At 35.5% G+C, this 12,116-nt stretch overlaps 1 protein-coding gene across 1 annotated transcript in view; it reads left to right on the top strand.

Moving 5' to 3' along the window:
• Window positions 1-12,116, top strand: part of LOC109079156 (nitric oxide synthase, brain-like) — a 37,939-nt gene that overhangs the window by 13,552 nt on the left and 12,271 nt on the right. The window contains exons 6-16 of the mRNA XM_042723103.1: window positions 217-358; window positions 740-879; window positions 2,680-2,854; window positions 3,627-3,728; window positions 5,636-5,830; window positions 6,251-6,336; window positions 7,841-7,985; window positions 9,282-9,386; window positions 9,659-9,717; window positions 9,950-10,066; window positions 11,248-11,422. Coding sequence (XP_042579037.1) covers window positions 217-358; window positions 740-879; window positions 2,680-2,854; window positions 3,627-3,728; window positions 5,636-5,830; window positions 6,251-6,336; window positions 7,841-7,985; window positions 9,282-9,386; window positions 9,659-9,717; window positions 9,950-10,066; window positions 11,248-11,422 — 1,441 coding nt within the window. The remainder of the gene's footprint in view (window positions 1-216; window positions 359-739; window positions 880-2,679; window positions 2,855-3,626; window positions 3,729-5,635; window positions 5,831-6,250; window positions 6,337-7,840; window positions 7,986-9,281; window positions 9,387-9,658; window positions 9,718-9,949; window positions 10,067-11,247; window positions 11,423-12,116) is intronic.

A 12,116-nucleotide genomic window follows, 5' to 3' on the forward strand; every position in this document is an offset into this window, starting at 1 on the left:
ATTGCCCAGCTCTAATCTGCTATATGCAACTGTGAAGCAGCTTTGAAACAATGTGTACTGTGAAAAGTACTATACACTGGTTTGATTTAACAGACATGGATTAAGAGTCACACAAGTCTGATTTCATGGAGTCTGTAAAACTGGCCTGTATTAGAGGATTTGAAGTATAAATCCACCAGAGGGATCTCATCATTACTCCTTGTCTCTGATGTGCAGATCGGCTATTACCATCTTCCCCCAGAGGACAGACGGGAAGCATGACTTCCGGGTGTGGAACAGCCAGTTGATCCGGTACGCAGGCTACAAGCAGCCTGATGGATCTATTCTCGGAGATCCGGCTTCGGTGGAGCTTACAGAGGTGAGATGGGAAGCTACATTGCAAAAGCTTCGATGGTCAGAGTCACATGCATCAAAAAAGCCACCTGCTGACATATCGTTTGAAGCATGTTACCAGTACATACAAAAATATAGAGTCAAACTGATTGATAAAAAAAAACATATTTTGTGACATCATGGGCATTTCTTGGTATCACTGGGTTGAATGTTTATTGAGTTGTTTTTTGGCATGCAAAATCCAGCTTAAGCTGGTGTCTGTGTTTTGGAACCTTGTAGCTGGTTTCTAGCAGACTTAAAGAAGTCTTTAGCAGGTCCAAGATGGTCATTAGCTTGCTGACCAACTAACATATTCCAAAAAAAAGAAAAAAACAACAACAACTGTAATGTTGGTTTTGACTTGTAGATCTGTATACAGCAAGGATGGAAAGCTCCAAAAAGCCGTTTTGACGTTTTGCCCCTTCTTCTCCAAGCCAATGGAAACGATCCAGAGCTTTTTGAGATTCCTGGTGATCTTGTGCTTGAGGTTCCCATCATACATCCAAAGTAAGAAGAACCAAACATATTGCAGAGTTTTATTGGGTTCAGACTGATGCTCATCAAGCTTGTGTAGAAACATTACTGAATCACACCAGTTCTTAAAACACTTTGCACCTCAAATGTTCATCCACCCAGAATCTGATAATAGTCTGCGTCATACAGTACATACAGAAGGGAAATCACATATTAGAGAGGCTGTAATAAGCAGAGCTTCAGGATGCATAGCAACAGAGAACTCAAGCTGAGAGCTTGCCTCTTATGCACGTACATTCAGGAACGTGGGCTAATTTGGCATAAATCTTGCCCTTATTCCAGATCCTGCCTTAATTTGCTTGTTTAATGCTGTCAGTTTGACACTGATGTGTCTCAGATGATCAGATACTTGAGTCCTGAGATACTCTGTGTGTCACAGGTCTAGATAAGAGTGAATTGTCCATCATGCATCTATAGATTTTTTAATTAATCAGTGTTGAAAAGAATTTAGCCTAAGTTACCATTAAATTAAGCATTGATAACTACTAACTCAAAACTCATGCAGAAAAAATTAAACTTCTCATCAAAAGGTAAAAGCGGACAAATGCAATTAAATTGAATGAAATGAATAAATAATATAAACAAAATAATTTTCAGCTACATGTTCTAGCAAATGGGTAAAGTCAAACAGAACACTTTGCTCATATACTGCCCACGTGCAAAAATAAACAGCTTTTTTTAAGTGTAAATGAAAATGACCATGGTGCTACTCTTATTCAAGAAATCAGTAAATGTAGTAATGCATTATTGCGTACCACTCAGCGCTAGGGCATTTTTGAGGATTTTAAAGTAAACCTTGAATTGAAGGATGTGTTGAAGGATGGCTAAAACATACCTGTTTCATATACTCAATGTTCCCTTGTTTTAAAATGTTTGGGTGTTTCTTTTTTATACGTGAGCAATTTTACCATTATGAAGTCAAACTGCACGTCAAACATTCTCAGGAAATGGCATCTCATGACAATTCATAACTATTACACATTTTTGCCTATAGTGACTAATTTGTGGGAATTTTGATAGTCTCATTTGTACGTTTTTGAACAATCTCAGGCCTCAGTTAGGGTTATGTTGAGGGATGGACCGTCAAGCTTGCTATTTTTCTAGAAATCATATATTTTCATTTCATTCATATAAAATAATAAAAAAGTTGTTTTCCCATGAGATCAGGTTGGAAATGTACACAGCCTTGAAACACTAATAGAAAAACAACAATTTCAACAGTTTACCTGAATTGACATAATGTCCATTATTGAAAGTTTGCCTCAAACTGCTCAAAGAAATGACTAGCCAAATAAATATATGTAAATAGAGGAGATGCATTTACATATTGTTTCTTTGGGAGGGGGAAATGCTGGTATTATGCTGCGACAATAATGGGTGTCATATTTAGTGCAATAATTGTGTGAAAACTTCTGCATGGATCAGCCATTCCACCAGAGTACTTGTGTTTACAGCATTAATTACAGACACAGGCGGATTTGGCCTCTTAGCGCAACACCTGAGAAACCTGCAGGTGCCAGTTTAGAGATAATGACAGTTTTGGCGGTGCTCACTATGTGCGCATTTACTTACAGAGAAATTATGATGGAAACTGTAAATGGAATACTCTAAAAGCTTAATGGTGTACATCTGCATATGCCAAGATATTGTACCGACTACATTATGTTATGCAAATAAACCTCAAGAACCTTTCACCGAAAAACATTTCCGCATGCAACTTTTCTTCCTGCGCTGGGTTCAGTATTGACTGTCCTGCTGTCTGTGTCTGTCTAGGTTCGAATGGTTTAAGGAGCTGAATCTAAAGTGGTATGGCCTTCCTGCTGTGTCTAACATGCTGTTAGAGATCGGGGGACTGGAGTTCACAGCCTGCCCCTTCAGCGGCTGGTACATGGGGACAGAGATCGGCGTCAGAGACTTCTGTGACAGCTCTCGATACAACATACTTGAGGTACCATACCAGACAGCCATAAATCACCCCTGCACCATTGAGAAGTTGTACTTTTTATACTGCATTACCACAGTTTGAACCCAGACTGCATTACATTAGATCATTACAAATGTCATGCTTATGCATTAGACATTGTACCCCAACAGGACATTAGGAATGACACGTTTGTGTTTGATGAGCCGTTACAATGGATTAAGTTGATTATACGGTGTATTAAGCATTGTTTATCCTGTTTTGAATTGCTCTCTTTAATATATGCAGAGTTTAATTCATAAACATGCTCTTTTTACTCATCATTATGTTACTCATTCAGTATTAAAATCTCTCCTCCACATTCCCTTTATACTACAAAATAAATTCACTGACAGTTTTAACTTCTAAAAGGCAATAATAGCCCAGCTGGCCTATATAATCACCTTGCTTTACCACTTATAAATATATATACTCAAATATATCCTGATAATCTATAAGATCATTCACTCACCTTCATTTTATTACAAACCCACCGGATGTTATATATCTATCAAATATAATTTAAAAACTTTTAAGAATCAGCTTTCAGAAGGTTTTTAAGACATATTTATGTCAAGTGTGTCCAATCTTTTGACTATACAGTAGAATGTATTTTTAGAGAGTCTTACGGTGGCACCAGATCTTTCTGATCCATAGAGGCTGATCACGAGTGGCAGCTCTATTAACCTTGGTGCAGATCCTGAGAGAATATAGTATGAATAGTCTATCTGTACAGTATGATTAATTCCCTTCATTTCAGGAAGTAGCTACAATGATGGGGCTGGACACGAGGAAGACTTCATCCCTGTGGAAGGACCAGGCACTGGTGGAGATCAACATCGCAGTCCTTTATAGTTTCCAGGTTGGCTGAGCACACATGGATGGGGGAATTTGAAAATAATCAAAAAAGTCAAAATCTTAAGATACAGCCTAATTTTAATACCATTTAGAGTTTAGACAATGTGGCTTTATTTGAATCAAAATTAAGTCTGGTATTTAAATCGTCAGGATTGTCAGAGATTAGCAACAAATAATTAATTAATGAAATGAATATAAATAATCAAATAAACACACATACATATAATACTGTAATAAATATCATCATAATCAGTATAAATTACAGGCAGTGTAATTTTTTTTAGGCCATATGCATATATACAGTATGCATATATATATATATATATATATATATATATATATATATATATATATATATATATATATATATATATATATATATATATATATATATAATAGGCTTTATACAAAAATAGACTTTATATAAAATTTAATTTCTAAATCTTTTTTTGTTCTTTCTTTTTTTTTGATTTGTTGTCAGACTCAACCCAGACATGTCTATAACAAGCTTTGTGAGGTTCACTCACATGTAATCTTAGACTAGTCTTATTTTCAGTCACGTTTATTTATTTTTGCCAGTATCTCATCTTTTTTTTCAGTTCATCTCTTTACACAGCTTCTCCTAGAGCCTAAGCAAATCCCTGTGTTCACATCCATGCAGCACTCATAAAGACTCATGCAAGCGAACAAAGCCTAAACCGGCTTTCACAAATCAAAAGCTGGAATCCCTTCTGTTCTATTTATTAGAGTTAAGCACCTAGGACATTTAACTGAAAGCTACTGTGACTGAAGAAACATTTTTATTGATATTTATTGCACACCCCCTGCAGTTTGTTTACCCACAAGACTTACTTCTTGCTAAAAGGCTTTTGTGGAACCGTTTCAACACTGATAAACTAATTAGACGTTAGTAAGTAGCTGTGCTCAGTTTTCTTATCTTTCATAATTGCGGATGGAGTCGAAACAATGGCATATAATAATTAAATCTACATGGAAAACTAGACGTGCTGCAATAGAAGCCAATCTGTGGATTTAATTTGTAGGTTGTATTGGCTTACATCAACATGCTGCATTAAGCATCACAAGATAAAATGCATTTGAAAATAAGAATGCATACAAGTGTAGCTGTTTGTATGCTGGGATACAGAGAGCTTGCCTCTGACTTTACTTGTTGAGGCACAGAACTATTAACTAATTGTTAAGTAATATATCATTGTGGTTATGGAATTAGTTAGTTAGTCATGTGCCCCAACAATTGAAGTCATTACATAATGATATTGTTGCAGATCATTAGCTAATGATTAATTAAAGCAGACAACTGGAAGTTGAAATGCATGGCTTTTACCCACTGTGGTAATTATCACACAAATTTACACTACTTGCTTATATAATGTTATTAGGGATTTAATACCTGTACATTATGACACATTTAACAAATAGCAATTTATTGATTACTTAATCTATGAATCATGTAGAATGTTCATTTGTTGCTGATGCAGTAATTATTAATAAATGGTTTAGTTATTCATGAGTTATATATTAACTCATGATTATCTGTGCATTAGTTAAGCATGAATTTATGCATATTAGTGCCACCGTATTGTAAAGTGTTACCAATAACTGTAAACTATATTACATTAAAAGACAATATACTTGCCAAAAAAATATTTTAGAATATTAAGTAAACCCAAAAACTATAATCAGCGAGAAAAAAATTAACTTTTCATTATTTACTTTTTTTAAGAATCAGTTTTTTACAGTGTAGCAGTTGTATTTTTTTGCATGAGGCGCTGCTTGACTAGCTTTACCAGCTTCATCAGAAAGACCATACTGGCTGATGAGCTCCACAAGCTGCATTTAATCTTAGTTTTAGTCTGATCTGGTCTCAATCTTTCCAATTTTTCCTTGTAGATGTCAAAGGTTACCATAGTAGACCATCACTCAGCCACCGAGTCCTTCATGAAGCACATGGAGAATGAGTACAGAGTGAGGGGAGGCTGCCCAGGTGACTGGGTTTGGATAGTGCCACCCATGTCAGGCAGCATTACACCTGTTTTCCACCAGGAAATGCTCAACTATCGCCTCACACCTTCTTTTGAGTACCAGGTATGTCTTTTTGGCCAGTTTACATTGATATCAAGATTTTCACTTAGGAGTGCAATCATATACACTCAAGCTTTTTTGTTTACTTGCAAATAGCAAAAACATCTTTTTACGAACTTGTAATGGTGAAGTGACCCCAAAAATATTTTAATTCTTAAGCCATACATAGACTGGATGGATGTAATTGTTAGGTAATGTAAACGAGGTGCCATCTATTATAGAAAGAAGCACAAACACATTTCGAGCAAATCATTTCACAAAAGTAAATTTAAATGATGAAAGTAAAGTTTTAAATGATAAAATAGTAAATATACAATTCAATTTCTGGGTTTTAGGACTCTTTGCAGAACTCCGTTACAATCACTTGATCACAATCAGCCTGTAGTTCTCTTTCTCTTGCTCTCTCTTTCTTTCACTGTTCAGCCTGACCCGTGGAACACTCACGTGTGGAAAGGGGTGAATGGGACGCCCACAAAGAAAAGAGCAATTGGATTCAAGAAACTTGCCAAGTAAGTGGGTGAAGAGCTCGAGACTTTCTGCTATTTGTTTTTGTCTAAAGCACAAAGTGTACATTGAGTTTAACCTGTATGTTGCTTACGAAGGCCGTCTGTCTGCAGTGCTCAACCTATTTGCCAGCCTTTTGTTGTAATTATAACCCGTAGCCTGGGAATTTCAGCAGGCGGTTGTGTTAATGGCTGTTTAAGAGTGCTTTCCACCATATTTTCCTCGTTATTATGCTGAGAATAGCGTGAGTCTAACTCACTGAATCACACTCAGGTGTAATCAGGTTTCTTTCAGTGTCCCTTCAACGTTCAGCCTCTGAGCTATTACAGTAATTGCCCGCAGGATACACTGTAGCTACTTTTATGTGATTGTGGTCTCGGAAATGAGGGGAAAGTGTCTGTCAGTGTGTTGAACTCTTGCTGAGAGGTGGTGGAAGAGATCATTTTCAGGAACGCTGTTGCATATTGTTATAATCAATGAGATTTTTAGTCAAGTCAAGTCGCCTTTATATATATAGTGCTAGTGCTTTGTACAATACGGATTTTTTTCAAAGCCAAACCACAAAATAACAGAATCAATTATGCATACTTCAAGAACACATTCATATTCTGCTGTAAAGCATCTCTAAAAAGATAAAGGCTCAGGATACCCGCGAGTCCTTAAAATGTCTTAAAATGTCTTCAATTCATTTAGATCAAATTAAAGGTCATAAAAAGACTTTAATATCTTGTATGTTACAAGAAAAGTCTTAATGATCATTTTTAAAGGTCCTAAAGCAATAAATGTGATACAACTTAATGGAATTATTAAACTTCAGAAGGCTGTGGTTCAGATAAATGTGAGCACTGCATGTTTTAAAGCACTGTTAAATTATAACAATGTTTATGGTGATTATATTGTAATATGTTGTAGATGATTGTAAGAGCGCATATTTTATCTGTCTGAATGAGCAGATGGAAGTGACTGCATTTGAAAATAAGAGTCCCTGCATATTCCAGGCTTGTTTATAATTAAAAGTCTGATATTATGTTTACTTTCCCCTTGTTATTATGGGCATTTAGATACACAATAATCTGTATCAGGCTTTTATTCGATGTAAATTCTTGTGACTTCTCTCAGGGCCGCCCATCACAAAAATGAAAGATATAGCATATTCAGTATATAGGTTCTATTAGTATCGGCACAATAATCTGTAATCGTTATTATATCAGCAAAATCTAATATCACTCTACGTATGTATTGATATATTGGTACATGAACCAACATTAGGACATATGTATATATTGAATAAAACATTTCTTGAATTTCTAACTGTTTTTCTGTTGAACGTGTGCCTAAAGCATAATATTCTAAGATGCATGATGTTTTCTGAGCTTGTAACAGTTTGTTCTGAATAGTTTGTTCTCAAGGCAGTTCAGTGTTGATTCAGATCAGCTCAATAACTATATAGTTCATCCATTTATTGCAGCAACTCTTCTTGCATCTGACATGTTTGTGTGCAACTTGCAGGGCTGTGAAATTCTCCGCCAAACTCATGGGACAAGCCATGGCCAAGAGAGTCAAAGCAACCATCTTGTTCGCCACAGAAACTGGGAAGTCGCAGGACTATGCAAAAACACTCTGTGAGATTTTCAAGCATGCATTTGATGCCAAGGTAAGCCCGTTGTTCTTAAACCGCACATAATAGATTTACATCTGTGCATGATTCTTAAAACCCTTCCCATCTTCTATTCATCCCCAATTAATGCCTTCAGTGGATTTGCATGTAAACATTGATGTAAACAACATGACAAAGAATATTGATGTAAGACACATGTATCCCCTTAGTTTCACAACCAAAATCTCCCTTTTAATTCAAGACTGCAGATTGCAGAGTGAGAAAGCTACTTTCATACCAAGGCGTGCTATGTGATGGCTTACACAGATGCGTCTTTTGCCACAGTTTCTCTTCTTCCAAAACCATCAAATGCCAAGAATCAACTCGTGCAGGCATTGAGCTGTAGGTTAAGATAAGATCCCATTACACTCAAAGCTATGTGACGTATAAAAGTATTGAGTTGATCATGTATTTTGCCTTGGGATAGCAGTTAAATGCAAAGTTATTTTTATAATCTAGTAGAATAATCAATCTTGTTCATGTGCGCTTGTTATTACGTGATTTACATGCAGATGATGCAGATATACTGCTTCTCTTTCTCTCCTCATGTCCTGAAGGCGTTCACCCTGCCGCACGCACTGATGCGTCTTTTCTCTTAATTGTATCATGGTGCATTAGCTGCTCGTTAGGCACCGTACGAACTGTTCATTACCTCTACACCCCTTTTGGCGGTACGTTAGGATCAAGAGATAACGTGCCTCCCATTCTTGATGCACATTGTGTGATTTTTCACACTCAAAAACATTGCCAAAAATCTTTCCAAACGCTGATCTAATATCCAAACTTTTGCTCCTGGCCTAGAAATAAGATAGAAAAACCAATCACATCAAAATGGCCATGTCTAGTGGATGAAGCGTTATATATGTTTTCACGAACAGTACAGATAACTAGATTACATGCTTGCTGGTGCAAAAGTGGCCACTGTGATCCTTGAATGTTTTAGGTGGTTGCTTACTGGCCCAAATCAAGAAAGTCCATCCACAAGTGCAATATTCTGAGTGATAGACAAGGCTTGGGTCCCTACTTCAGTTGTCATAGCTCAAACAGAATACTTAGGGTTTGTGATTTGAATGAAATGTAAGTCACAATCACATTCCCTCGCTCTTCCCACTGTCTCCTCTCTCTTATGTCTAAAAAAATGGCATAAAACAACAATAAACTAATAAACAACAACAATAGGACTAATACAACTATTTAGATGGATGATGTTGGTACTGAGGTTATAAAATCATTTAGATGTAGCAGCACAAGCGAGTTGTCATATGTATCATCCTATATTATTTGATCCTGCAGGTGATGTCCATGGATGAATATGACACCGTTGACTTGGAACACGAGACACTTGTGTTGGTGGTGACAAGTACGTTCGGCAATGGGGACCCTCCTGAGAATGGAGAGGTGAGATATTAAAGTAGAAGTTTGGCTTTAGCGCGCTAGTATTTCAATGAGCACATCAATCATTTTGCTTTGCTTTGAAACAAAAATTGTCAACACTTCACATCACAACAGAATGTTCTCATCATGATGATAAAGGACTTCACACATATACTGTACAATGGAGAACCTGCATTATGCTGGCAGGTCCTGGTTGAATTTGTGATTGAGAACATGCGTGGGAAGGGCCAGTAACTTCTCTCCTGTTTTTCTTTCTCCCCTTTTCCACTCTACAGAAATTTGGTGCGGCACTGATGGAGATGAGACATCCCACCACCAGCGTAGAGGACAGAAAGTGAGTGTGTGGAGACGCGAGCGAGTGATTTTCTTCTCTTCCTCCCACCCATCTGCTTTCCCATAATTAATTTTTTTCAGTGTTTCAGTTCACACACCTACACAGAGTCTAACATATATGCAACAGACACACACATTAACACGTAACATGCATTTCTTCTCTCTTCTGTACGCTGGAACCATTCACATAAACACACACTCACAAAAAATCTCTCTATCTTTCTGTCCCTCAGGACGTACAAGGTGCGTTTTAACAGCGTCTCTTCATATTCTGATACCCGTAAATCCTCCAGCGACGAACCTGAATCCAAAGCCAACTTTGAGAGCACTGGACCACTTGCTAATGTCAGGTACCTTACTTTCTGTGTTTGGAGAAAATATTAAACATTTTAAAAATACATCTGTGTTATTCCACCTCAAAATCAAAAGTAGGAAAAATGTTTTGCCATTTTTTTTAAAGATGTTTGATTAATTATGCCACAATTCAAAATGTTTTTGCATTAGAAAAGCACAATTAAGCATATTTTTTTTCTCCCAGATTCTCATATATAAAATTTTATTTTATTATAATTTTAAAATAAACTATATTGCATATAATATTATACATGACATTTTTTTAAAGAAATAATTTACTTATTATGTACATTTTTATTGTACTGGCTTTAACTGATAACTGATTTCAAATAAATAAAGTTACATTACACTAATCCAGGCAAAATGTTTTTGCAGTGCAAAAACTCTTAATGGTCCTAAAAGAGACCTAAATTTAATTAAAATTATTATTATTTATATATAAATAGAAATTATTATTTTTTGTTGGTGATAAATTATGCCACAATTCAGAAACTTTTTTTAATGCAAAAAGGCTTAAAATGGCTTAAATAGATCCATTATTTCAATGACAAACAAACAAACAATAAATAAATAAACAACCACTGTAAAAAATCTTCACAATAACTCAAAAGTTTTCATTCAGTTGCTGCCTTAATTTCTTAAGTAAACATTAAGTTAAATTAAATTAAATTAAATTACATTAAAATGACTTAAAAATCAAGTTGAATTTGAAATGTAAAATGATGAAATTGTCCAACTTATTTTGATGAGTTAAAGTAATGTAAGAACACAAGTTGTATTTGGTTTCTTCCGGTGTCTTTGTGGTCCCTCTGGCTTAAATTGAAGTTCATCAACTTATTGAAAACCAAAAATACAAAAAAAAAGCAAAAGAACAGAGAACAAGCATCTAAAAGAAGTTTAGTTTGAAAAGAAATTCCATCCTAAAGCAATCAAAAGAAATTTCACACTTTGTGCAAATCAGCTCTTACTTGTGAGCTTTGTACGTATGCATGTGCGCATGCTTGCGTAACATCCTCTCTGGCCTTGAATTTCATCCTTGTTTAGTTTTCATAGTTTCAGGATCAAAGCTCACAGCCCCTGGCCTGATGTCCACAACCGTCCCACTCTTATAAAACGCTTGGTTTTGTTTGTGTTCATGTGCTTAAAGTGTTTTCAACACTCTGTTTCTCCCATGCAGATTTTCTGTGTTTGGCCTTGGCTCTCGGGCATACCCACACTTCTGTGCATTTGCCCACGCAGTGGACACGCTGTTTGAAGAGCTCGGTGGGGAACGAATCCTGCGCATGGGAGAGGGAGATGAACTCTGCGGCCAAGAGGAATCCTTCAGAACATGGGCCAAGAAGGTCTTCAAGGTACTGCCATAAGAGAGCAGTGGGCTACAGTCACTACTTTGCATGTATTGTTTATAAAATGAACTACACTGTTGAAACTATTTGTTGTCACTTATTAAAATCAAAATTAGAATTATATTGACTATCAAGTTTAGATTTCCAAAAAGTATTTATATTGTGGGTTGTTCTTTACACAAATTTATATGATTTCAGAATTATTTGTTTTACCTTATTGTTATTGTGCACACTAAAAAAAAAATGATACTAAATTTTTTTAAGGTAAGTGTTTGGAAACAATTTATTTTAGCTACATTTAAATAAAAATGTTGAAATTTAGTCAACTAAATTTATTTAAATGTGGCTAAAATAAATTGATTGCAACCACTTTCCTTAAAAAAGGGTTTGGTAAATTCAGTGAATCCTTTTTTTTTTTCAGTGCAGATTACAAGAACATACCTTACAAATAGTAATAGACTTCTATAATGATACTTATTTTGGCCTTTTTTGGGCTTTCTAATCTCTGATTCTATATTAAAAAAAATAAAAATTAACAAAAGTGCAAAAATAAATAATTGCAAAATTTTAATTTTGAGATCAGGGATTCAGAGATTCAGTTGTATTAAATATATATTTTTTACCTAAATAAGAAAGGTTAATTTGGATTTTATTTTTTATTATACATATTTAAATTTACACTTTTTACACCTTAAAAATA

The sequence above is a fragment of the Cyprinus carpio genome, chromosome B5 (assembly GCF_018340385.1).
Source record: "Cyprinus carpio isolate SPL01 chromosome B5, ASM1834038v1, whole genome shotgun sequence".
NCBI classification, from domain to species: Eukaryota; Metazoa; Chordata; class Actinopteri; order Cypriniformes; family Cyprinidae; genus Cyprinus; species Cyprinus carpio.